The following is a 26,538-nucleotide window of genomic DNA, read 5'->3' as shown; positions in this document are numbered from 1 at the left end:
GCCGATACAGTTCTTTTCAGATACTTCCATACTTTTGCACAATCTTTCAAAACCCTGGCACAGCACTGAGCTACTTAAAAATGACAGTGATTAATAGGTATTATGGAACAGATAAAGTATTAAATAGCACATCAGTGTTACTTTACATCTCTAACTTTGTACACAAAGCTTGAGAAGACAAGTGCAACTGACTTAATGGCACTTTCAAATAAGTTTATACTACTGGCTGAAACACATATCCCGATTCCAGAACTTAGTTTATAAGTGCTGATGCTCCATTTTTATACTTCAGTCAGACTTCCAGATCTGTGTGTAAATGCTTGCGTTTAGACTACTAAGTATCAAAAATGGTAAACAGTTTTACATAAGCTTCTTCTGACCTCTTAATCCATTTCTAGTCTAACGCAAACAAAACGGAAACATTCACTAGCTGAAGCAAACTATATGGCTCGCCATGCATCCCCTCACTCCAATAATGTAAATGAAAGCTTTAAAGTAGCATTTCCCATGTATGGCCATAGCAAAAATTTAATTGAGAACTACTGATTTGTTCTTCACTAAAATAATGAATGATAGAGTTAGTTCATAAAATAAAATTTAAATTCAGTCCTTTCGAGAAGTAGAAAAGGGCAAATTTTTTTTTGTCCATACAAAGAAATAAACACACACAAACAATATTTGCTTACACTGAAAATAAACAGCAGTAGGAACACCATTAATGCATATTGGATTTATTTCCCCTGGCTGCTTCTCAGTCAGCTAGCACATTGATGAAAAATCTTAGATACTAGATATCAATATAACAAATGATGAATGGATTATGAACTGCCAGATCTCAGCAGACATGCATCATTGTGAACCCATCACCACATAACAGCCCTCCCTGGTGGGAAGCTGGTAGCCAGTGCTGTTCAGCATTTTGTAATAATGATTTTTTGTGTTTTGTTATCTCTGTGTCAAGACTGGATACCTTTCTAGTACCCTTTAGTTACAGATTCCTAAGTTTGGGCTCAGTACAGTGAGGGACACAGAGCTAAGTAGGAAGCCAGACAACCTAGCAGCCTTTTCTAGGATTAATCTCTGAATTACGAAGGGGCACAACATGCCAGCAAGCGCTAGAATTAGTTTCCAAGAACTCCTGAGTTCACACCAACTTTGCTGCAAATTATTTTTACGCATAGAAAGTGCATTACAGGCCTCAAGGGCAATAAATACTGATGAGCAGACTGCAGTTGCTATTAAACCTCTGTAATAATTCAGCCATCTGAATAACAAAGTGCTGAAACACTTTGCTGCTTAGAGGAAGAATTCCTATTCTGAATGTATCGATTTTTGACCTGGGCACAGAAGAGGCAACTAAAGCCATTAAACATTTATTCCTGACAAAACCAACGAGGCCCAGCTGCACAACGAAGACCGTCATTAGCCACATTACTCAAATTTCTTATTCACACGACCGTCACCGGAAAAATTAATTACGTCAGCTAACGAGCAGCAGGCACAGGCGGGGTGGATGACAGCCTTCCGAGCCAGCCCTGAGGTGATTTACCGAGACCCACCTCACCGGCGGCGATCCGCCCCCGCCCGACAGGGGAGCGTCCGAGCCGCCGCTCCGCCGGGCGCCGTGCCCGCGGAGCCGCCCCTTCCCTGCCGCCCGTCGTCGCCGGTGTGCCGCCTGCCTTGCGACAGCGACCGGCCCGGTGACCGGGCGCCCTTGAGCGGCTGCCGACCGCAGGGACGAGGCGGGCGGGCGGGCAGGCGGGCGGCCGCCTCACCGCGCGCGAGCGTGGACCGTCGGCGACGGGGGGGCGCCCAGCCCCGCCGATTGGCCGCGGCGCCGCGGCCGTTGGGATTTGAAGGGGAAGGCGGGAAGGGCCGTTGGGCGGGAGCGGGGTTCGCCGCCTCACGTCGCCACCACAGCCCCGGGCGAGGAGGGCCGCGTCTCGTGGTGTCGGAAAGGCGCGTTTCGTGCGCTGAAAGTAAAGGTGAAAGGCCTGGCAGCGGGGCGGGGATGAGTAATAAGCTAAAAACAAGGCAGGTGTGGCTCTGTGTTTCCTACAGGCTTTGCTTTCCTCTCCAGAAACCTCCAGGGAGGCGGTTGACCAGAGGATTCGTGCTGTTGAACTGAGTGACTGCAAGTGGCCACGCACCGAGCTCTCGGGTAGAAGCAAATCCGTAACAAAAAGCACGAGAAAAGGGAATTTATGTGATTTGGATGAACAAAGAGTTTAAGATCTCACTCATCAGGCAACTCCTGAAGAATTTAATTTCAGCCACATGAATAAGCGCAGCGTGTTTGTGCCTGTCTGAGGCACCAGGCTTCAATGATTACTTAAGGCATTTAGTATACTTACCTTTAACTCCATTACTTTAGAACATCAAAAAAAAAAAACCAAAACAGCAAAACCAGCCAACAAAACCTACAGAAAAATATTTTATAGCAAATACCCAGTCAATCTAAGGAGATAAACTGCAATGCTTTTAGTGCAAGCTTTTGCTTTGGCTAGAAATTATCTTTCTCATTTTAACTTCTCTTACAGAAATTTAAATGTTAGCTGAAGTAATAGTCTTCAAAGTTATCGTAAGTGGTGACACTTGTGCTCGTGTTTCCTGCAAATGTCTCTTGCCAGATAGCCACAGGAAGTGTATGTTTGTATTTGTCAGCTGCAAAGAACACGGCTGGACTGTTATTTCAGATTTAGCTTAAGACGAATGCCAGCTGATGAACTCTAGTGGGGGAACGTCGTTGAAAGGTACATGACATCTCAGTGCTAAAGAGGCTTGGCATGTCTGGGGCAGAAATTTTATTTCCTCTGAACTTACATTCAGGTCTCTGTGCACGCTTTAATTTTAGGGGACGTAGTGTACCCTCTGTTCTCCTGACTTATGCAACTGTACAGACATCAAAGCAGTCAGCATGTTTAATTAGACACTTAATTATATATAAGGGTGGTAAGGTATGCATTTGGGAAATAAAAACATGGTTTTCAAAACTAGTTGAATGCCAGTAAACAGAGTAACATTTGCATAACTGTGGTATACCATACCTTTCACAACATCATTCATAGAGAAAATGTTTTGGGGTTGAGTTTTGGTGGGGTTTTTTTCACTAAAATAGGTTCTGGATATTTCTAGTTTTCTGGTCTGGTGCATGTAGCACCTTTCATATCTGACACAGGGTCTCTGTACACATGCTCAGAGGATGCTTTGTACACACGTTTCTTTGCTTGTCTGCATGTGCAGGGAAATAGGTTTTACAGCATACACAGGACTAGCAAGTGATACATAAATGTAACTGTTTGATATTTTACTGAAAGCTTTACCTATAACTGCTAGACCTTTGTCCAAACTTTGCTACTCCAGTTTTCGTCTTGCCTTTCTTGAAAAAACAAAAGCTACATACACATCGATAGCCAATCAAGTCCAAGAAGTACAACTGTGCATAACTGTTCAGTAAATATGGTAAAACTGGCAAATTTTTTACTCTTTATAGCTAAACTATAAAGATTATCAAATACCCAGTTTGCTATTCCCCTCTTCTGACTCATTCTGTCATTCAGTAGGAAAGGAAGAACTGAAAGTGTTTAAAACTCTTCTCTCTGGTATGTGTTAACTTCCTTTCATAAAGTAAATTTCATTATGTCTTTTCTATATTGCTGTTTGTAACTTCCCTGCCTGTTTTTATTTCTTGCTACAAATTACTTTCATATGCAAGCGTCATTAACATGGTTTACGCCCTCCACTAGAATAATTAAATTATTATTAAATAAAACAGGCCTTTGTTTTTTAAAGTCCCATGTCAGTTTTCAAAATAATGGCTGGGAATCATCCAACTGCAATTATGCTCTACCTACCTAAATACTCTTTGTAGTTTTAATTAAAATACATTATCCAGCATGATTTCACCTCCTATGTTAAGTTCTTGTATAGCACCAGTTAAGGAAAAAATGTCTGTAAAACAATTACTCCTTTTTGTGGACTTAAATAGATAGAATAAATACCTTTGTTTTATCCTAGCGTGCAATGATAGACTTCTGTAATCTCTAAAATGTTCTTTAAAAATAAGATACATTGTCTTAAAAGTATACTTTGGGAAACTTGGAATAGTGTATCACAGAGTTGTTCTTACTGTAGTTAAGAAATGTTAAGGGAATGCAAGTCAGATAGATGAATGCCCCTGAACAATGACAAAAGAATTAGAAGCATGTGCGAACACATAAGATTTGCCACAATAGCTAAGCAGCTGACGAATGCCATAAAAAAGAAGAATCTGAGGAGAGGTGCAGAACATCTCCAGGATGATGAGGCATATTTATTAATAAATGAGACTGACATACTAGCTAAGGAAGAAAAAATGAAAAAGCATTGGTAATACAGCATATTTCTGGCAGAAATTTAACACTGGGAAACTTTCTCTTGAATAAAATTTGGATTTTTTTTTTTTTTTTTGGTAAAGGTTCTCTTCAACCTCAGAAGTTTTTCAACCAGTCTAGGTAATTGTACTAAAGCATCAAAATCCGAGAGACTGTTTAACCTACCTTATTAGATTTATTAGTACTGATTTTGCTATTGCTTCTGTTTAGGTATTCAGTGAAGTCAGCACCTAGTCCTTTCAAGAATTCTGAGAAAATAGACCTGATGCTTCCAGTTGTTCGGGTAATTCCGAGAGTAAGCTTAATCAGGAGAGAACATCTAACCACAGAGAACCTGTACAGGCAAAACCAGAAACTATACTCAGATTTAGAAGAGCCTGTAAAAGAACTGATGTCAAACTTTGAGTATATCTTCATTGCAGATTTCAGATCAGTGATAGCTGAACAATAGTCACATTACAAACCTGTGCTCAGGTCATCACCTTATTGCAGAACTCAGGTATTTCATGCAGCTCCAAGTAATAGTCCAAGAGTTAAAGCCTTGTATTAATAAATTTCTTCCGCAAGTTCCAGTACACAATAATTGTTCTGCTGGATACTGTGTTACTAAGGCATCCCCAGTAATTTTGAGGAATCAAAATGAGTTACAGCAGATATTTTCAAACAAAAACATTATACTTCCCTTCCTACTCTGAGAGTAGGTAAGTTGTTCTGCTTCACAGAAAAATACAGAGATATTCCCAGGAATTTCTGACTAAAATATCAAAAACATCAAGAGGGGATTACCCCAATACAACTCCAGTCTGAGCAGATGTTTCAGTTTTACTCAATATGGCAGAGACAGCAATTGCAGGTGTCATTAAGTTTCAAAAAACGATTCTCCATAGTGCAGCCAGCAGATTTTTCAAAAGCACAACCTGGTGTGTAACTGTGATCTGTGGATCGCTGAAATTCTGTTAATGTACTTTGAAAATAATTTATTTTAATTATGCCCCAAGATATTTTCACCAATCAGAAAGCTGAATCCCATTTAAACACTTTTAAGGTAATTGTTTTACTCATGTAACTACGCAAACCACTGCAGAGTTTTTACATGTGCATTGCTTAGTTTATAATCATCAGAAAGTGAAGCCAGTTACATAAATTTGCACAAAACTGGAGTTCAAATATTGATGGAAGACATCTGAAATGAACATCTGAATGTTTTTCATGTGCTAATACAAGTATTTAAATAAAATAGACAATCACCCTTATTTCTAGGATCAATAATTTATTTAGTTTTATTACATTTTGCAATTTGTTACAGGAGAAGAAACACTTGCTAATGAAAGTGACATGTTTTTTTAACCATTTTCCAAGGTAATGGAAAAAGTTAAGCATATTCCCTAGTATGCACACTTATGACTAAGCTGCCAATATGAAATAATTTTAAGCAAGTGTACTCCCTATTTAATCCTTGTATAAATTAATTTTAGTACTCTCCTTCTCCTACAGGAAGACTAAATTGTAACATCTAATTTTCTTTATCCTGAAGTCTCAATCTTTGCTCTCGCTACTTATCTGCAAACAAGTCAAACAGACTAGTTACTGAAGCCAAAGCCACAGAAGTGGATTCGGTGCCAAGGTTCCTTTTCATCCTGGCAACCTACTCCATTTCCTACTGTCCCAAAAGGAAACAAAAGACTCCCAGTTTTCTGAAAACCAGATTCTATGCATGACAGTGCATTGCATTGCCACTAAACGGGCCACAGTGGATGTTCTTATAGGAAACAAATCAGGTAACTAACAAGATACAAAGAATTATAAATGAACTTGGTAAAAATGTTTCTAACATTTTCCCAATGGTATATTAACTAGAATCCTACTTTCCTTCCACAAAAAATATATATTTTTTTATAAATACATTTTAATACAGACAATTCTGATTCTATGCAAAAAAGTCAATGTCACATTCAAACAGGTTTTCTCAGTGTAGCATTAAGATACAAGCGGACATCACAGTAGGCATTAACACAGTGATTCTAGGGAGGCAGTTAACTACAGCTTGTGAACAGATACACAAACACACAATTTCACCCGCTTAGTCAGACTGTGCTGTGATTTAGAAAGCAACTGAGCTGCAGCTTGAGGCCTAGAGTATCACAGTCTCCAAATATATTTCCATGTTTAGAAAATTATATGAACTGTCAATGATATTTAAGATCTGATTAATATTGAAACATTTGTATAAACTTAGGTAGTGCTTATGCTGGGGGTATAGAAAAGAACTGCTAACAGAAGCTACCAGCTATCTCAAGCTCAAGAGAAAAAGCATTTACACTTACCATGGCCTTAAAGCTCTTGGTTCCAATTAGCTGAAATTAACTGTTTTCCTGTCCTTGTCCCTCTCCCTCATTTTTTCCCAAAGATAACTTTTACCACTAGAGTCAATGCATGTAAACCTGTCTAGCTTTTGTGCAATACATACAGTTCTAGTCACCCTCCCTTGCCCCCCCATAAAGGATAGTAATAATCTCTATAGTTTCATTCTTAACCAGATCTAATTAAAATTGAGCTGTTAACCATATTTTTTCAGGTTATGAATAGTTAATAGAACACTTTTATAATACCTATTAAGTATGAGAGCTAGAGGTTAGCATTTCCTTACCTTAAATAGCCCCCAAATAATCTTTACATGATTAAGAGTTCCCTTTAATTTTTGTCATGAAGATTGGAATTTAGTTTTTATGGGTCAACATGTAGCACTATTTCTCGATATACTTTCATAGTCTGTTTGCTCAAAATGAAGGAATTTGGAACTTGGTAACCTGCAATGTTACACACACACACAGCCACTGCTTTAACACTCTACACACGTTTTTGAAGTGAAACTCTAATGGAGGACAGAGGTGGTAAATAGAGCTATCTTACTGACCTGCTCAAAAACAACACGTAGAGAGAGATTATGAGGAGACTTTCTACATTTAAAAATTAAAAAAAAAAAGAAATTCTTATGCGTCAGGGAGAGTGGATTATTCAGTTATTTCATAAATGTCACCACATAAAGGATACATTCACAGAAACAATTTTGGCTTTTGTCACTGATCTGAGAACAAAGTTCCTACAACTTAAACCATACTTACACTTGGTGTGTTAATTTTAAAAATAAATTGTTCTCTTGCTGCCACTAAAGTCTGTGAATTATTAGACCACGCAGCATAGCAGTTAACCACAAATGTATTACTGTTGCTTTTCTTTAAAAAAACTGAAGTTTAGAGGAATCCAAGACTGATAAAGTGAAAGAATGTGTTGAGTTAAAATTTCCTTGTCTCTCAGAAAAATTATGTCACTGTTAGCACTCACAGAGACTTAGTTTCTTTTTCCAAGATTAATTCACTCTGTAAAGTACACATATAATCCTGTTTTATGACAGGAAACAGCTAGTCATTACTAGCAGATAATCTTGGTTAGCTCTTAGATGTTTTCTTTCACTTTCAAAAAGTCAGATCCCGAATTTCCAGACTGGCTCATTAAAACAGAGCTGTAGTGCTAATTAAAATAATTTTAAAAAATAAACTAAAGAAAAAATACAATAATTCTTTTTTCCAGAGCCAATATTTGGTGATTTTGTAGATGAACTTCCCAAGTAAACCCAATAATGATTAATATTAAAATACAAAATAGTAACTAGTCAAGGAGACTAACAAATTCTGTGAACAGTGCTGTTAAGATTTGACTTTCAACTGGTTTACAATAAGAATCAGCTGCCAGTTTAAGGGAAAAAAACATGGTTTCATTTTACAGCTGACCTGAGAGCTCTTGGCTCCCTTTCAGATGAAAGCTGAAGTTGTTCAGTGCTGTACAAAGCATGGTCTTTAACATTAAATTTTGAATGTAGTTTTAATGCAAAACAAGGACAAGTGGCATTAGAACAGCAACTGTACTGCCAAAGTTCTTGAAGGTACACTCTTCTAGTGCTGTTTATGTGCAACAATATAATGTCTGATGTCAACACTACACATTATACTGCTGCATAAACGGGTAGAAAAGCAATGGAACCTCTCCTTTGGACAGTGATTCCCACGTGTTTCTAAACATTGTGGATGTAGATGACCTTAAAGAAATGCAAACAACCTGTTTGAAGTGAAACAGGGATATAACAGTGGTAACGGTTGCAGTGGAATACAGAAAAAAGCACCTTCATTACACTTCCCACAGAAAGCTTTGTTATTTGTCTTGGTTTAAGAATCAGAACTTGTTATTTGTAGCCAACTGGGGGTGCTTTTAAAAAGTAAAATTCCTCAAACTGAAACACTAAATCTAAAAAAAGTTGATATTTATTTTATTGAATATGTCCAATATTTGTTTCTGCTTTAAAGTATTCCTAATAATAGAACACAACAAATTCACTCAATAAAATATCTCCTGTATGATTCACACTAAATTTTCTGTTAGCCTGAAGTTATTACCCATAGAATCTGAAATATCAGAACAGTTAGCAGAATTCAGGAGATCAGTAGCAGATAGTTCATCCTCTTATGTTTAACATCAAACCTACCACAAAACGCACTGTCATAAAGTCCATTCAACAACATACTACACTATTGGGAACAAGGTAACTTCCTCTAGGTTCTTTTTTAAAGGGGCACATCTACCACTCAAGATTTCCTTGATTACAGTAATATTTTTATGGAATTACTTTTGGTTTTGAAGTCCAAAGTCCTAAAAGGAGGTAGCATAAAAAAGGAGCAGAACAGGACTATTTCAGATCATCTGACAGTGATATGCTATACAGAGAGGATACTCAGTACGATAACCCAAGAGTATGCACCAAAGTACAACAACTGCTCTCACCAAAATATACCGAGATGTATATTTCTGTCTGAAATGTACAACTGGCAATTCTGGGCAAGCACCATTGCTAGAAGTCTTTTAAAATATCTTATGCACAGAAGGGATTATTATGAACAGCAGGTGAGAGTTGAAAGACACCCCCAAAAAAAACTGTATAAGGTACTACTTATAAACACACTCTCTTCTGTCTTCAAATGGGTCTATTTTCTTCTCCAAGAGTTGGAACAAAATTAATAAAAACTTAAACTTGCAAAATGTCATTGAATATATAGATAGTTTAACAGCCCTGATGCAAAAAAAAAAGGGGGGGGGTACCCTAGACTTTTTGAAACTATTTTCACCTTTATTAATTACTGTGCTATAAAACTTAATGATCAGTAGCTCCAAGCATTGTACAAATAATGAGGAAATTCTTTGTAACTCTCAAACAGATAAGTCAGCCATAGGCTAATTATATGATTTAATACACTAGAGACAAAAAATAGTGATAAATACAAGTCTCATTGTGATAATTACTACAAGATACTAGTTCTGTAAAATCAATGAACTTTACATACTTCCTTAGCTATCAATCTTAATACAAAAATTCTGTGCTGTAGCCTAAACTCACTGCATTTTCTTTAGAAAATTGAATCTCTTTCAGAAGTAAAGAAAGCCAAGCCAAATACAAATGGTAACACATTGAATAGTGATCACAACTCCAATAAGAGCACAAAAAACCTCCCTGTTCTTAGGCAGATGGCTACATTTGGAACCATTTGTAGTTCTGTTTGACTTAGGCTGTGACTAGAAAGATGCTAATCACGACTGGAAATGGTATTTTATAAAAATTATTACAATCACACCTATCTGAGGCTAACATATAATGTTCCACTTAAACTCACAGAATTAGACATGGAGACATCAAGTATTTATAGAAATATCTACAAACTGCAACTGCCTTTTATTTTTTTAAAGTGTCAGTGAACTGACCGTTAGAGTAAGGGTTTCATGACAACAGGCTACCCCACACAGCCTTCTCAGGTCTTGTTTTGCATACACTAGTTTACTCTTGTGATGTTGCTACTTCTTTGTACTTATATCTTTCTAAGCACATGCTTAAAAACTTGGGCAAAATTGGCCTTCAACTTCTTATAGAGTCTGAAGAGAGACCTCTTGCTAAATTTTTGCTGTGCCTTAAAGGCCTACATTATTAGGCTTACTGTTTCACCTGTATTAATATCCGATGCAAAACATTTTTAACAAAGGGAAAACACTGTCATAACATTCTTCAAATTCAGATACAATGGAGAATTGGAAATTCCACACTCTCCAACCGCCCTAGACAAATGAAAGCATTGCTCTAACAAGCAGTGCTGAAGCCCTTATCTTAGTACCGAGCAGAGATGAAACAAAATAGACATGGAAAATGTATAGCATGAATAGGCTGAATGTTAGCTATGTAAAAATGCCAAACAAAGCTAAAATCCTTCAATTTCTCCTGATTATTCTGCAATCAGTTTGCAAAAACTGAAATTAATGGAAAATGCTTATGGAGGTTCACAGCCCCTCAATGCTATTTTGCCTTCATCTGAAATGTAAAAGGACAGTACTGAATTAAAAACAGCTCTGTCATTGAACTGCTGCTCTTCATTGTGAGTTTCAGTGTTTCCAAGATTAAACAGAATATTACACAGAAGGAACAAAACTAAAGGATGAAATACTTATTTAGAGAACTAATCTAAAGATGAAACTTGCTTTTGTAAGATGTTATGCTCGACATTTTCAACTGGATGTACAAGTTAAATTGGCCATGCCTTTGAAGCATTCACAAAGAGAAACAAATAAACAAAACTCTGCATTTGCATCCATCCACTCACGTGGTTTCTCAGATTACATTCTTTGAGAAAGCAATCACGTCCTAAAAGATACTTGAGGGCAAGAACACAAATCCACAGAATTAGGGCAAAATCCCCCAAGTCCCACAAGGCCATTTCCAAAGCAGACACTTAAAGAACTTAGGGAAGTGGTATCCAAAGATCATTTACCATTGTAGAACCACTTAAAGTTCTGAAGAATTGGGTCTGCTTCAAAGCTCAAAAAAGACGAGACTGGCAAATTTAGTCATGAAACTCCTACTGTGGCAAAGAGTCCTTGGTTTGTGGATCCTGGTCCGGTTGACATTGTAGGCAATGGAACTGAAGGTGTTGGTATCCCTGACAACTTCGATAGGAAAGGGAAGGCCAGCACAGGTTGGCTCTCTGTCCTGTGCTCAAGGTCCTCCACTGTATGAATAATCTGCCTTGTTGTGCATCACGAGCTTGTTGTCTACAAAGTAGAAACTGTCCGACTGTGTCTCATATGGATGAAGGATCATCTCTCGAACTGCAGGGGGAAAAAAGAAGAAAAAAAAAATTAATCATGTTACACAGAAGCCCTACTGAAGCAACGTTCTGCACTGGGTTTCATTTACATTTAATAGCATTGCTCAGATAGCAGCAAACTCTCAAGCGAAAAACCAAAATCAAAATGGGAACCTACCCAAACCATTCGATGCCAGTATCTTTTAAAGAACTCAAACATAACCAAAATATGTTAAGGCACCATGCAAAGTGTAAGTAAGTGCTCTACCTAATCTCAAAACAGTATCACACTAGAGTTTGTGGGTTTTTGGTTGGGTTTTTTTGTTTGTTTTAAAAAAGGTGATAAAACAGCGAACTCAGAAGAAATTTGCTCTGGTATGAAAATAAGTAAGCAGCAGTGCATCACTGTATTTTCCACAGACTCTGTAATATTAGTGCTGACATCCATGATTAGGGGTTGTAAAGAATATAAGATTACACAGATTTAGTACTCATGCTATTGTATCTTGGGAGAGAGAAGAGAAAATAAAAGTTATGTTCATACTAAAACTAAAACCTCTCCAGCTATCAATATAGCACATCAAACATTAAAACAGAACATGACATTTAAGTCATCCATTTATTGGACGTCTTTTTAATCCTTTTTTTTTTGGTTATTTTATAACACAGTTATCTTTCTTCTCCCTGACACTGAAGCTTCCCTTTTAAGAATTAAAAAAAAAAACAAAAAACAACCGTCTGGTGGGTGACAAGATACATGCTACTAGAAAACAAAATCCGTGTTAATACAGACACAAAACTACCTGGAAGTATTCTACCCTACCCACTTTCTACAGACAGCTTTTAAGAAAGGGCTTCCTCAAAACACCTTAGATTAACATCGCTGTGTGGTAACCCAGTAATTAAAGAGAGCTTACTGAGATCCTCAGAGAGCTGTGGGAATTCATAGATGTGCTCACACGTATTTTTACTGCTGGGGATGCAGAACCCAAATTCAAAATCAAAACTCTTAAGCAATTGATCCCGGAAGTAGTGCCTCTCAATCATGCGGAAGTTATTAATGGGTTTGTCCCCTACTGTGAATTCCACCCTGAAAAAGAAGGATAAGATTGAAGTGAGCTTTCTTCCTTAAGGAGGATTTTCAACCATTCCTGAAAGGTAGAAGAGAGCTCTTCTAAAAAAAGCCAAAAATCTAAAGCAATGGTACTAACCAAATTATCGTTTCCTCTTTTTCTTAAAGCATGCTATAAGGACACAAGATAGCATTACAAATCATAGATTACACTATATTTTGATTCATTTTACTCAAAAAAAAAAAAAAAAGACATGCAAGACAATTTTACAATCTTAAAATCCTCTTCAGTGAAGAAAAGATCCCTCCAACTATTCTGGATAGGCACTTCACTAGATCACTCACTAGACGTTCGTTATTGCTTTGGGGTTTTATACAAGTTACTTTAATTCTTCTGGTGGGCACTAAAAAAAATGCCAGATCTACAGAAAATGGTCTTTCTTCTGTTCCTGCTTTGTAAGTGGTAAAGGGGGACAAGTTTCAGTGAGCACTATATTCAAGTTTCTCTTGCCAAGAAGCATGACCTCTTGGAGAAAGATAGGTATTAGTTACCTGCGATACACTATGAGTAAGCCAGGAAGACACCGTTACTAGTCTGGCACAAATCAAAAGTTGGGTATTTACCATTTTAACCAAATAGTGGCCAAAGAGGTGCTAATTGATCAATTACTCTAATTTTTCTTCCAAAACAAAATCAAAATGGTGCACATCTTTAAGATTAGCAGGAAACAGTAATGTGCAACCTTGCTCTAAATATATTCTCTGACAACAAATTTTAATTCTTTTGCATCATAACCAAATGCTGGATTTTAATCAAGCTCTTGAAAATACTCTTTTTTTTTTTTTTCAAGCGAGGGTACTGTACATCAGTTCCTGTGAAATACGCATTTGCTGCTGAAGGCATCTATCAAACTGCACTCCAACGTATATCCAAACTAATGATTTCTGTATACCTGAAACAAATAGGTTATGCTGGAAACTGTAACTGATGCTCGATTATAGTATTATGGACTTAATGACATAATAGCAATGGGCATAAAGCTCTTCATTACATATACTAATTTAAACTTAAGTGAATGTAAAGAAAAACAAAGACAACAAAGAACCTGTCATGCTATGACCCAATACCCTTCTAAAATCTCCAGTAGAGACAAAGCAGCCCACCAGCCTGCTCTTTGGAGGCCCAGAAGAGGAAACATGAGCCAAAAATTGCATCTCCCCACACATGCTATTTAACTGCAGATAAATCTGTAGTTACGTTAGTAGTAATAGCATAGTTAGTAGTAATTACTACTAACTTTTACTAAATAAATAATATACTCTGTCACCTGCATTACACTAACAATAACTTTGGCCTAAAGCTTTACAGAAAGATACTTTAGGTGTCACGTCTTTGGTTTATTGATAGATGCAAGCAGTACTACCAGACATGTCAAAGATCATTCTAGTACTTAAAGTGACAAACATTACTTCAACATTTCACATGCATCTACAGATTAATATTTTGGGGAGAATGCAACGTGGAGGACTGCAGACACACCTTCCAAAACTGGCAGAGCCTCTGACAAACAAACTATAATGTGCAGAAGAGCTGGAATACCTGCGTAGTCTGTCCACCTTATTTTGCCCCTTTTAGCATTCATCTCTTCAACCCCATGCCTATTCCTGAGGTAAATAAGCTAAAGGGATGGAGAAAGCAAGGCACCCAGCAAAGATGTTTGGAGATCCTTTTAATAACAAAAGATGCCTATTAAATCAACTTCCTGAGAGGATCAACAAGCAAGAGCTGTTTTTTATAAGATTTCAGTTGTTTCCTGTGCTAGAAAAAGTAGCACAGGAGGAATTACTTACGTGGCTCCCACTTGCCGAAGTCTAAGAAAAGCTGGGGTAAACTGATAGCGTACAAACCGTCCGGCATTGGGGTCAATGTCCTTCTTGTCATTGTGTTCACGTTCTGGAAAAGCGCAAAGTAAAGCTCCGTCACAGTCGTCTGAGAAACAGAAACTCGGTGAAAACACTTGCAGTCGTACATTATTGAGTCATATAAGCCAGGGAACTATTCTGAGAAAGCCCAATGATGTGCTTACCCTCTTCCTGTCCTCTCTAAGGCATCCGTTACTGGTCACTCAGAGACAGAGTATTGCAAGACGGCCCTTTGGTTTGATACACTTCTTATTTTCTGAAGTGACTTACTGCTCCTACCTCTGATTCAGGATTGCAGTGTGACTCTGAACCAGGCATTTCACCTTAGCATGTCTGCTTTGCTATCTATAAGCTACAGAAAACTTCCTCTCACCTGCAGGGAGATGGGGAAGATTTAAAAGAGTGCTTGATCAGGAAAAGAACAGTTGCGCCAGGTTTTTATTACCACTGGCAACAGGTAACATTTTAATGGTTACAAGTAACACCTAAAAATTATGAAGGGGGAAAAAAAAAAGCAGCAAATTTTCAGTTTGTCTAATTTGCACAATTGACCAAATTTCTCCCTTTTGGAAATACCATTTTCCTGACTCCTGAGTGAAAGATGTTAGACTAGCAGTTAAACTATGTACAGGGGGACTAGCTGATGAACAGCCAAGAAGCGAACACACGGTGATCTCCTCTTCCTCTGCTTCTGTTTACAACATCCATCTGTCCTTTCTCATCACAGATGGCAATCATCAGAATACAGCAGCAATGAGTTCTGTTCAGTGTGTTGGTACAGAGGGACACTGGAATAGTATTTCTGCTGCAAGCTGGGACTCTAGCCCTCTTGCAGTTGAGAGCATCTCCTATTTTGGGGAAATGTATCGAGTACAAGGAGTGTGGGCATGGTTAATGGTTGGACTCGATGATCTTGAAGGTCTTTTCCAACCTAAATGATTCTATGATTCTATGAGTGGGAGAAGGCAAAAGGAAGCAGACACTAGCAGTTGTTTGTTCATTAAAACAGTATTTTGTGTGTGCACTCACCTGAAGCTGCTGGTTTGGTGATTTCAAACAAGACTGTGCCAGATTCCATGTCCCGGATTTTGAACCTGGTGAAGTCTATCTTGTAAACATTTTCCTCTGGAGTGCACAAATAATCTGCAGAGGAAAACAAATTTAAATGAAGGCTGCCCAGAACTACCAGGTATTTCTGGCTATTCTTTGGAGGTCACAACCCCAAATGCATCTCCACTACTACTTTGTTTTTAATCCAAACCTGATGTCTAGCAAGACAATCTCGGTTCCGAATGCTCACACCGCCCTGCTTGGACAGGACAGGGACAAGGCTTTTCTCCCCCAGCGCTAGGAGGTCATCACCCTTTTCCAACCCTGTGCCAGCATCTTCTGCATCCATTTCCCCTCAGGGTATTGAGAATAGTCAGCACCTGCATCAAATCCTAGCCTTTTCAGTGTAAGAGGCTTTGACTGTTTTAAAAACTGCCCTCTGGCAGAACGCAAGTGCTAAGCAGCTTTGTGAGCACTAAGCTGACTGCGCTTAACTGGAACAGGAGTGTCCCCCCTTGTGCCACCTCCCATCTCCAACCCTCCGCAGACAAAGGACGGCCTCTTCTCTCCACCGATGCTTGTCCCATGCAAAGACTTTTTTTTCTCGGCACTGAAAACAGCGTTGAAGCCTTTCCCTGTATTAGGAAACCAGTCTGTGAACAGAGCCCTTCCCTGCTTCCACCAGAGTCGGTATCTTTGGGAGAAAGTCCTTGTTTCTGGCTTCAGCCTTGCTGTGCCCCAAGACAGCTTCCCAGCCTGCGTATCAGCCTCCTCTCTGGGGAAAGAGTAGTGGCACCTGATTTTCACCACGCATATAAGCACAGATTGACAGCAGCTCCAATAACTTACTTTATCCTGACAAATCTAAGTAAATGTTGTATGTATACAGGCTGGGTTAGCTTTTGAATGACTGTGCATCTGCATGTTGTAAGAGACTTGTTTTGGAGGTTCTAAGGTGAAAGTAATACTTTAACATTCTAATTCTAAGCCCTTTCTCAGCTACTAATTCCTGCTGTTAGTCTGGGTTAATCACTTCTGTCTGCTTTCTTATTTCTAAAATTCAAATATACCCATCCACCTCAGGCTTATTCATTGACTATATGAAAACAAGTTGCAGTGTACTCAGAGATCATACCTGCCCATTACAACCCCTCCTTCAGCGCCGGTATAACAAATCAGGTACCTACGTTATGGTCAGGGGTTACAGTTCATGGGCGGTGGTTAGCACATCCCATAGATAAGGAGTTAATAAAAGATTGCTGTGGCGTAGTAAAACATCCCAAATGCCAGGCATTGCAACCAGACAGCAAGGCCCTCATGCTGGGATCTGTAATTACAGAAATCAGGCCCCTGTGTAGCGAGAGACAAAGCTAGCTGGAGTCCGCACTATGGAAGATTGCTCCTAGGTGCTGCTGAGCATGAACTGCACATCTAGCACCTGTAGTTTCCTAGAAGCCTTCTAGTCTTTGCAAATCTCCTTATCTTGGAGAACTGTCCGAGTGCTCACTGGTAGAAGGAACTGAGGTGTTAAACATACTCTCTGGAGGGTTTTACTGCTCTCCTTCATCACCACCATATGTGAATGCTCAAAGGAATGGGCTTTAAGGGAGAGGACTGTGTTCGAAGCATCTCTGGCATTTGGCAGGGAGGTTTCCCTTTCCTATCAACCCAGCACAAAGAAAAACTAACACCAGTACCCACGCTATCAGGAAGAACAAGATGAAAGCTCAACCTTCTTACTACCACAAGAAAATGCAAGCCTACTGTTAGACAAAATAGCCAAAGAACTGCACAAAATCTTCTTTTCTGCCTTTAACAGCAGCCAAGGAGATGGGACAGAAATTTAAATCAACCCCTTGCCTTAAGCCCCAAGGTTTAGCAATCCTCAGGTAGACGTCCTGCAATTACACGATGATTTTAGGTTCTAACACATCAGCCAGCCCAAATTCTTAACCCGTCCCACAACTTCCCCGCTCCAAGCCGCCGCATGCAAAACACAAACTGCCAGAAGCAGGCACAGCTTCCCAGAAGCACGCACAGCTTCCCACAGTCCCGGCTTCGCCTCCCTCGGCCGCGCTCGGACCAGCTGCTCTCCACGAAGGCAAAGGGCTGTACCAGAACAGGCTGGTGGTCGCCTGGGAGCCCGGGACACCTTCCCTAGAGCACGCAGGCAAAGTCTGAAGCCTCGTTTGTCTGCAAGTTAATAATTAAGTGTTTTTCCTCCTGCAGAATTCCTGCCCATCCAGCACCATGGCAACAGCTTTATCCCCCTCCTTGGCAGTAGCGTTGCTGCAGTAACAGTGTCCATGACTCATCTGGAAGAGAGGAGAGCCAAGCAGAGCCATCGAAGAGGAGTAAACCCCGGGCAGAATCCCTACCAGGCTCCTGCTCACTGATGTTTGCGCCCCTGCGCTATGTTTTCCAACTCTTTTTGCACTGAAAATATTTTAAACCCCCTTTTTTTTTTTTTTAAATCAACATGCCAGTATGTAACTGGATGACATCTAGGAAGATTAGCTGCCAGAGTACTGCAATCAAGTGGTTTTTTCCTCCTCTGGCAGTGCCCAGTCTCCTAGCAGGGAAAAAAAAAAAAAAAAAAAAAAAAAGAGGTATATATATTCCTCTCAGTCTGTATTAAATTTGCTTGCTGCAATTCCTGTTCAAAAGTCAATCAAAGTAGCCACATGCTGTTTTTTTTCCCCGTACATAACAGAAGCCTGCAGCTACATTGGAAGGTCTTATTGGGAATGGGCTGCGTGCAATTGGCAGATACTTCTGCTTAGCTGAGCACTGTCAAATTTGCTAATCTCATCCCATACACACTTATTTTTAAATTACTGTAGGGCCCAGTTGCCCACACTTCCGTGACACACTTAAATGTATCATCTGCTTTCATTATCCTAATTCACCGTCAGCACAATTTGGGGAATGGAGGCAGCATCCGTGTCTATTTTAGTTAGACATAAGGCAGCTCAAACCTCCATCGAGTGAAGCGGATCATTACAGGAAAGGTAGGATTGGTCTCTCAGGACAGAACATTTTCTCGTTGCTTCCACTTCCCCTGAAGCAGGTTGCATTGTTTCCTCGTTAATAACCAAATAATCACGCTATCTCCTGAACAAACCTTCAGTACTCACCTCATTCAGGGCTGACAGAGAGCACACTCTGAACAAAGGAGGAAGGGATGGACACATCATCACTGTCTTAGGAAACCCAGCAGATTGGCTTTTGTCCTGAAGTACCCACATTAAGTAGTGCAAAAACAGGTCACAAAAGAGGAGCATTTCCTACTCCTTCCTAAAGCCCAGTGAATTGCCATATCCCAGACCTCCACACCCAAACTCTTCCTGGAAGGAATTCACCAACTGAGTTGGACTTGTTCTTAAAGAAAAGAGAAAACTCTTGCAACTTGGCCAAGCCTGGTATTAGCAGCTACTTTTCACTCACATATCACTATTCCTGCTCGTGCCTCTGCAGCTTCTTTCCCATAATCTCTGTATCATGCCCAAAGATCTGCAACTCCCCACTATTAGAGACATTTTCTATCTTAAGTTCTACCATGGTTTTGAAGTGTTTGGAAGCACAACTAGCAACACTGTGGTGGTCTGAGGAAGCAGCAGAGGTGATGGACTTCCTGAGCCAGACACAATGGATTCCTTCCTGAATTCTCCTATTCCCTTTGTATGAAAAAGTGATTCCAAAAAAACTCCGAAGAGCAATCTGTAGCAAGGCATTCGTTAAGAGGTGTCTGTCTAGCTTTGTTATCAGAAACAGTGGATGCTCATTCCCTGTTTACAGTTCCGAGGTGGCACCTTGGCTGTCCAATCCAGAGAAGAGCGGGTTCTCACCCAGGAAACCTTCCTCCCCTCCCAAGAACAACCAAGATTGCAAAAGAAACCGGCAAATCACCCTCGAAAATGACAGCAGGCACTGCCTATTCTCTTGTGAACAATGGTACACTGTGAACCCTGGTGCGTATTTCCAGCCTTGTATTTTTGCAAGCTGGTGTTACAAAGGAGCACAAAAGGTGAGGGCAATACAGTGCTAGATAATAGAAGAAAGCTAATGAAGGCACTTTCTCCTCTTGCCCCTCTCCCTGTTATTTCAGTTATCCAATGGATGAGATTAGGTGTTTGATCCTCATCAGAGAAAGCTAAAAGTCGATCCTGTATTTTCAGGTTTCCTTTGCAACCACCCCACCAGGCACATTTTATCAAGAGGACTTCATGGGCAATAGGGTTAGTACTCCTTGTTGTACTCCTTTCTCCCTTCTCCTTCTCTGCAACCAGGCGAAAGCACGTGTCCCCTCTCACAGACATTACAGATATTTCTGCAATGCTCATCAGAGCATCTAAGCTCAGATCAGGCAGCTCCTACTTTAAGGCTTTAATAGCCCACAAAGGAAAGCAGAGTGTACCTGGGTTAAGAAAGAACTCAAAATCTGGTCACGAAAATGGGTGTAAATCAGGAGGATGCTGTTCGAGAAACTGATGCAACAGCAGTGACCTGTAATAGGGACGTCTCCCCCAGCACAGGCAATAACAAGAATTTGGGCAACAAGAAGGCTCCTGTAGCTATGCAGGCCTATTTCCTAACACGCATTAGCCAACAAGGTCAGAAGCTATTTTGAAGACGACTCCTAAGACATTAGCCAGGTATAAAGCAAAGACAACTGCAGATGAATTACTAGGAGCTGGAGATTAGGAGATTATCAGATTGAAGAGTCTCAGGAGGAAGTGAACAAAAATAGCACGAACCCCATGAAGATGCAGAGCAATGACGCAGGACAGAGTGCAAGACCTCGAGGGGAAGGCAGGGCAAGTTTCAAGCAGTACTGATATGCCTGCTCAGACAACCAGAGTTCAATTAAAGAAAAAACTAAAGCATTTCCCCTGCCCTGTGCCTCAGGAGTTCATGTCCCATAAAGAGAGGGGCAGAGAAACAAGCTTAAGCTAGCCAGGATCCACTCCATTTCTAAAGCTGTGGGGTTTGGATAAGCAAAGACAGTGGGGGTAAATGGGGAGGGAGGTACCTGCAGCCCTCCCACCTAGCTCAGTAATTAGGCTGCTGTGAATGCCCCAGAGGAAAAAAATCTCACACCAGGAGGATCCCACGAGAGAGTTTTTCTGCGGTGGCACATTTACTGACCGACATTGTGAATGAAGCAGAGGGGTGCATCCCAGCGGGATCCGAGCTGGGGCATTTACAAAGGTCCCCATAGCCTGTAAGGTGTACCCACCTGGCAGCGTGCCTTGCACCGCATCCTACTGTGCAGCTCACCAGGCTCTGCTTTTTGTGGCAGCCTGCTTGTCTTTTTTTTTTTTTTTTTTTTGCTAGAGCTTTCCAGACTTCACCCTCTCGCAATTCATCTGATCACAGCCCTCCAGGCCTTGTTAAGGAAAGATGGAGCTGCTCTTCCCCCATCCCCAGGGCATCCAAACACTCTTTCCTGCCCTCTCGTTCATGCTGATTGCACTCAAAGTCTGAAAACAAGTGCGCAACATTAACAAAATCAGCTCACTTTGCCCTTACACAAAGCTAAACCAGAGCAATTGGGCCCTGCCCAAACCCCCAGGCTAACTCCCCCAAGGGTATACCACAGTTTTCCTCTTACCTTTGCCATTTCCACCAGGGATGGCCCAAACTCACAACACTGGCAGAAGGAGGAACCCACTCAGCTGCCAGCCCGGCGCCCTGTGCTACACACATGCCACGTGTGCTGCCCTAGAAATCTTAACAGTCCATATTGTACTGCGAGACTACTAAAAATACCCTTCGTCTACACAACACTTCGAGTTGCACGTTATCACAAAGCCTTGAAAAGGTTCATAATGTATGTGGTGTTGCCGAGGAAAGGAGTCACGGTGAGAGCAGCTTGACACAGCTCTGGGATATTGCTCTGTGACAAGAAATCAGCATATCAAAACGCTTTTACACATCACAGCCCTGGAGAACTCAGAACAGTGATTCATTAACCTCCTCACAAACAACCCCAGCTAATCAGAGCTCCTCATACAATAAATTTTCCTAATTAATTGGGGAAGGAAAGGAAAGTCATGGTCCAGGAGCAGCTTTGAAGATTGATTTGCGTATCTCAGCTTCCCATTAACGCTACAGGGAAACTGGTATGAAAGTCACCCACGAAGGGTCTGCCCTGACCGACCTGTCGAGGCAGCCCTCTGCCAAGCTGGCCTTCAGCTAAAGCTGGCAAGAGAAGTCTCACTGAAATCCTAAATGACAGGTCGGGGAAGAGATTAGTTTCAGAAATGATTAAGTGTGTGTGCGTTCCTTATTTTTAGGTTTCGTTTTGTAATTGTTTCCAAGTATGTAATCAATTATTTAACCCGTTGGTTTGCTAAAATAAAATAAGCTTTAGAATAAAGCTTAAAATATAAGCTTTAATCTAGTCTTACAAACCGTACAGGTGCCTGAAGCTGTGACAAGCAGGGCCACCTCGGAGGCTGAAGCTTGCTTTTCGTTACGTATCTGTTTGAAGCCTAGTAGTATTGCACACCGGCAAAAAGGGATGGCGTTACCGGGGCTGTAATATCATCCTCCTGCTGACCACCGATGACTCTAACACCAAAGACGGAGGAAGAAATTAAAGCTCTGCTTGAATTAACCTTGCCCTGCAGCTAACGTGGGAGTAGCACAGCGTGACCCAGCAAAGCTGCGAGATGCAGCATGGTCAACGATATGAGGAACGGTGCCCAGGGATGACAGGCCCCAGCTCCTCAGCTGGCTCCATGAGGCAGGACGTGGCATTTGCAGACAGCGATATCCCAATAACTGCAGACAGACTCCTCCGATCCTCTGGCTGCTTCGGTAATTAATTGCAATTTGAACTGAGCTCTGCCCCGCTCTTTTGCTAATCCTAAATTAATCGCGTCATAAGGTTTTTCCTCTTTTTGTAACTGAAGTTGTGTGAGCAAGTAACAAGTCTTGCTAATTGCAAAGAAAACGGTTCATTCGCCTTACATCTAATTCAGCTGGCGCAGCGCCAGAGCCAGCCCAGCCAAAAGGCCCAGGTATTCCAGGGCAGCACCCCAGGTCCATCAGGCTGGAACCCTAGCGTGCTCAGAAACGTTATGACCCAGAGCTGCTGGAGAATTTAACATTGAAAGGACGCAGCACATGCAGGACAGTTTGCACAACTCCCCCTTTAAGCCTATTAGATGTACATTAAGAGCAGAGCCCAGCTGGCTTTTCTGGCTGGTTACAGACGGGGTTTCTCTGGGTTAGCAGTAAGCATGCTTTTGCCACAGAGCCACATCCTGCATCTCCACCCTCCCAGCCTGAGACTTTTAACATTTGGTCATTTATCAGCTGTACCTATTGGAAGAGGAAAGCCCAGCTGCGTTTCCTAATGCAAAAGCAAAGGTTTTTCCCTGGACCCAAACGCCAGAGCAGGGCTAACAGCCTACCTGTAGCCTGCCTGCATGCTGCCTGGTCGACAGGTAGCAACCACAACCAGCAGTTTGGCTCCGCAGACACCCAACTCTTCCAGGGCTGAAGCGCAAGCAGATTCGCCCAGCGTATCAGGAAGCATCGAGGAGCTCCGCAGCAGGCAGAGCAAGCACAAGATGGCAAACCCTGGCTCCAAAAGAGCATCTAGAAGACCAGCACACCCCAGGTGCATGCAGGGCTGCAAGAGTCCTCCCGGGTGTGAGCATGGTGCCCTGCTGCCACAGGCAGCCATGTTATGGAATCCCTTTTGTAACTGGGTCCATACTGTGCTCCATACGGTAGCTAGGATTCTGCCTTTCCCCACGCAAGCTGGAAGGCCATTCAGAAACACACAGGCTACTCGTGGTGTAAGCATTTCTAAAAGACACATTTCTGTAGTACCAAGCCCTTCTCCAACATGGTTTATCCTGGGCTCTGTCTGCTGAAGCAATGTTAAAATGTGGCCAGACCGCTTCAGGTCCCTGGGCAGCACACAGCTCAACCGCAGTCCCTCAACAGCGCGAGCTACCGTGTTACTGGTCCGTGAGTTTGGATGAAGATGAACCATACTCCACCTGGAAAAACAAAGGACATCCAGGGCACCAGGACATTACTGCTGCAACCCCACCATCAATTCCCCCTTCAACTTCAAACTGCCTGGAGCACCACAACTTTGGGCATCAAAACCGGAATTGCTGAAATAGGGCGTCATGTCTGCCTCAACTCAGCATTTCCAAGGGAGAGGTTGGAGCTGGGGTAGCCATGAACTTCTCCCCCACAGTCTGGTCCTTCCTCCTCCCTGCAGCACCCTCCGCTCGGAGCAGAAGACTGGAACAGTTTCACGTTGGTATTTTTGGCAGTCTGTTTTTAAGAGCTTGCTGTGGCACATGGAAATGAGAAAAGGCCAGAGAATGCCCCAAGTAATCATTACATGTTAAAGAACAGAAAAATATTCTTGTATCTTTGCTCTTTATGTTAAACCTACCAGGTTGAAAACCGAGCTTGAGAAGGGGTGCTGCAAAATACTCCTAGGTAATAAAATACAATATGCTCAACCTGTATCCCCAAGCACACACTGAGGATTCCAGGTGCAGAGAGCATTTGTTGGCTCCCATGTTCCCAGCAGGATGGGCAAGCACTTCCCATGGGAAGGCATTACCCATGGCTCATCACAGTACCTGGTTCTTGTTCGGCACGACCCATCCACACCCCCTGCACTACCAGCAAGTGTCATAGCAGGAGGGGAACAAAACATTTTCATGCGTTTCACATCTTCCCTGTGCTCCAGAGAGCAATGCCCCATGGTTGGAAGAGGCAGGCGACAACAAGCTCCACTCCCAGCCTGGCTTTGATGCCAGGGTGACCAGCTCGGCCTTCCCTGTGCCCTGGGAACGCGGGAGCTTACCAAGAGCCATGCACCATCCACCTTGAGAGGTCTGCACGCCCCAGGAGCGAGGGTACGGGGTGGCCATGTGCCTGCAGCCCCTCCAGACAGCACTGCCGAAGGCAGGGACGTGCAGGCTACCCTAAAGCAAGCGTGCAAAGTGCTTAATGCGACCGTCGCTTGGATTCACCGCCTAACTGCTGCTCCTCGGAGTATGCTGGCAGTACGCTTCAGTGCCTGCTGCACAGCTCTCCCTGCCACAAGCAGGGGATTTCTGGGCCTGGGCAGTGAATCACACTGCTGCAGCCCATCAGAGCATCTCAGCGAGGAGAAGGGGAGCCAAGGACTCCCCAGCATCAGCATCCCCTCCTTCAGAGAAGCCTCCATAACCCCTTCCTGAGGACTAACACCAAGTCCCCGCAGGGCTTTCCTTCCACCCTCCCTTCCACCCTGCTCACCGCACACAGGGCCCACGGGGCTGCCTGCACGCACCGATACTCACAGCCGCATCCTTCCTCTCCAGGGCTCTCGTCATGCCGCACGGCCTGGCCTGCGACACGAAACCTGCTTCTAACGCCACATCGCAGAGCGCTCCCAGGCAAAGAGGAGTGTGGACGGACACCCAGGCCAGCCCCCTCCTCCCTGCCAGAAATCGTCTCCCCCTGCCCAACCTGCTGCCCGCAGAGAGACCACCCAAAGGTCCCAGGACATGCAAAAAGACCTTTTTGGGGACAGAGGGGGCTCAGGCCACCCCTGGGCATTGCTGAGGCCAAGCTGGCCTGAGGCACATGCCTTCTCCCAGCCCAGCGTGCTGCAACCCCAACAGGTCCAACGCAGCCGCCTGGTCCCGACCGAGCTGTTCTGCCAAGCACAGCAAACCTTCCAGCCGGCACGCTCCTGTGCCTGCCATCCCCTGAGGATGCTCTCAAGACCAGCGGTGCTATACTGGGGAAGGAGAAACCGGGGGGGGGGGGGCTGCAAGATGGGGCTGCAGTGGAGCCCCTTCATATTGCAGCCATGGATCCAGTCTGCCCCCCCTCCGCCAGCCCCACTGCTGTGGGCACAGGCTAGGGGCTCAGCTTGGCCCAGCCCTATGCACAGGGGCACAAATACAGGAGAGGGGCGATGGGGGGAGCACAGAGGGACATCTCACCACCGACCTTCAGCCCCGGGGGGGGGGGGGAGCTGCTCCACAGCCTGTGCATCCCTGGGGCTGGGGGGAGGCGGGTTGGGGGGGGGGGGGCAGCATCCCCAGCCCTGAGCCTCAGGTCCGGGCATCCCCTGGGGGAGGACAGGTCCTTGATTCTTAGAAGGCACCCAGACCCCAGGGGTACCCCATCCCCGGGGAGGACCCTGTCCCCTGCAGTACTGCATCCCCACTCCTTATCCCCCCGGGGAGGGGGGACCGGCTCCCCCCTACCGCCTTCCTCTCCCCCCCCAGCGGATAACCCCAAAGGGAACGCAATCCCCATCCCCTACCCCGAGCCCTCAACCTCGCCCCCGTCCCATATCTCCTCTCCTTCCCCCCCCAAAAGCCCCCTCCCCAGCACGTACCGCTGGTGACCCGCTGCAGCCCCAGCACATCGTCGGGCCCGATGAGCGTCTTGCGGCCCAGCTCCTCCTCGGTACGCGCTGCTGCCGCCGCCGCCGCCGCCCCCCCCCCGGCCCCACCGCTCTTCTTCACCTTCATGGCCCCACCGACGTCGCCGTCACCGCCGGTGTGAGCGGTCCCGGCCCCGCTGCGCGCCGCCGCCCGCCCCGCCGCACCGGGAGGGGCATCGCCACCCCGCCCGCCCCGCGGACCGCCCCCCGCCCGGCCCAGCACCGCCCGGCGACTGGAGAAAGGGGGGGGGGAAAGGCCATCACCACCCCCCAACAGCCTGAGGCTAACACACTGAATGGAGGAGCTGGACCCCACTAAGCTGTAAGTGCCCCCCCAAAGGCTCTGCCCCAACACCCATCAATGAGACACCCCATTAAGAACTGCCCCCCCCCCCCCCAACAGCTGAACCTCCTAACTGGCCCCCACAAGAAACGTTTTGGGCTAAATCCCTGAAAGACAGGAGGCAGCCCCCCTAAAAGCAATGGGGGGGGGGGCAGGCAAGCGAGGCCGGG

General features: G+C 43.4%; 1 protein-coding gene across 5 annotated transcripts; it reads right to left on the bottom strand.

The window, feature by feature from the left end:
• Positions 1-5,623: 5,623 nt before the first annotated feature.
• Positions 5,624-26,249, bottom strand: UNC119 (unc-119 lipid binding chaperone). Of its 5 annotated transcripts, none has more exons than XR_011326065.1 (5): positions 15,573-15,686; positions 14,472-14,574; positions 12,466-12,638; positions 8,953-11,570; positions 5,624-8,921 (listed from the first exon to the last, which is right to left on the bottom strand). XR_011326065.1 is itself a non-coding variant. In XM_069791234.1 (5 exons), the coding sequence occupies exons 1-5, from the start codon at positions 26,111-26,113 to the stop codon at positions 11,458-11,460; spliced, it is 639 nt and encodes a 212-aa protein (XP_069647335.1). In that variant the 5' UTR covers positions 26,114-26,249; the 3' UTR covers positions 5,624-11,457. The 5 variants fall into 5 exon arrangements, 4 of the variants coding, with proteins under 4 accessions (XP_069647335.1, XP_069647334.1, XP_069647331.1 ...); XM_069791234.1 differs by adding an exon at positions 25,978-26,249 and having other exon boundaries at positions 5,624-11,570; XM_069791233.1 differs by adding an exon at positions 21,208-21,231 and having other exon boundaries at positions 5,624-11,570.
• Positions 26,250-26,538: the final 289 nt, after the last annotated feature.

The sequence above is a fragment of the Haliaeetus albicilla genome, chromosome 9 (assembly GCF_947461875.1).
Source record: "Haliaeetus albicilla chromosome 9, bHalAlb1.1, whole genome shotgun sequence".
NCBI classification, from domain to species: Eukaryota; Metazoa; Chordata; class Aves; order Accipitriformes; family Accipitridae; genus Haliaeetus; species Haliaeetus albicilla.
The sequence above is the reverse complement of the archived record's forward strand: the minus strand, read 5'-3'. Positions and strand labels throughout refer to the sequence as shown.

What these genes read in the sequence shown, in the direction of transcription:
- UNC119 (XM_069791234.1), bottom strand. Translation starts at nt 26,113, where the DNA reads ATGAAGGTGAAGAAGAGCGGTGGGGCCGGGGGGGGGGCGGCGGCGGCG. An exon ending in GCTGCAGCGGGTCACCAGCG is followed by an intron (nt 15,687 to 25,977) that starts GTACGTGCTGGG and finishes TTTCCTCTGCAG; the next exon opens with ATTATTTGTGCACTCCAGAG. An exon ending in CTTCGGCAAGTGGGAGCCAC is followed by an intron (nt 12,639 to 14,471) that starts GTAAGTAATTCC and finishes CTTCTTTTTCAG; the next exon opens with GGTGGAATTCACAGTAGGGG.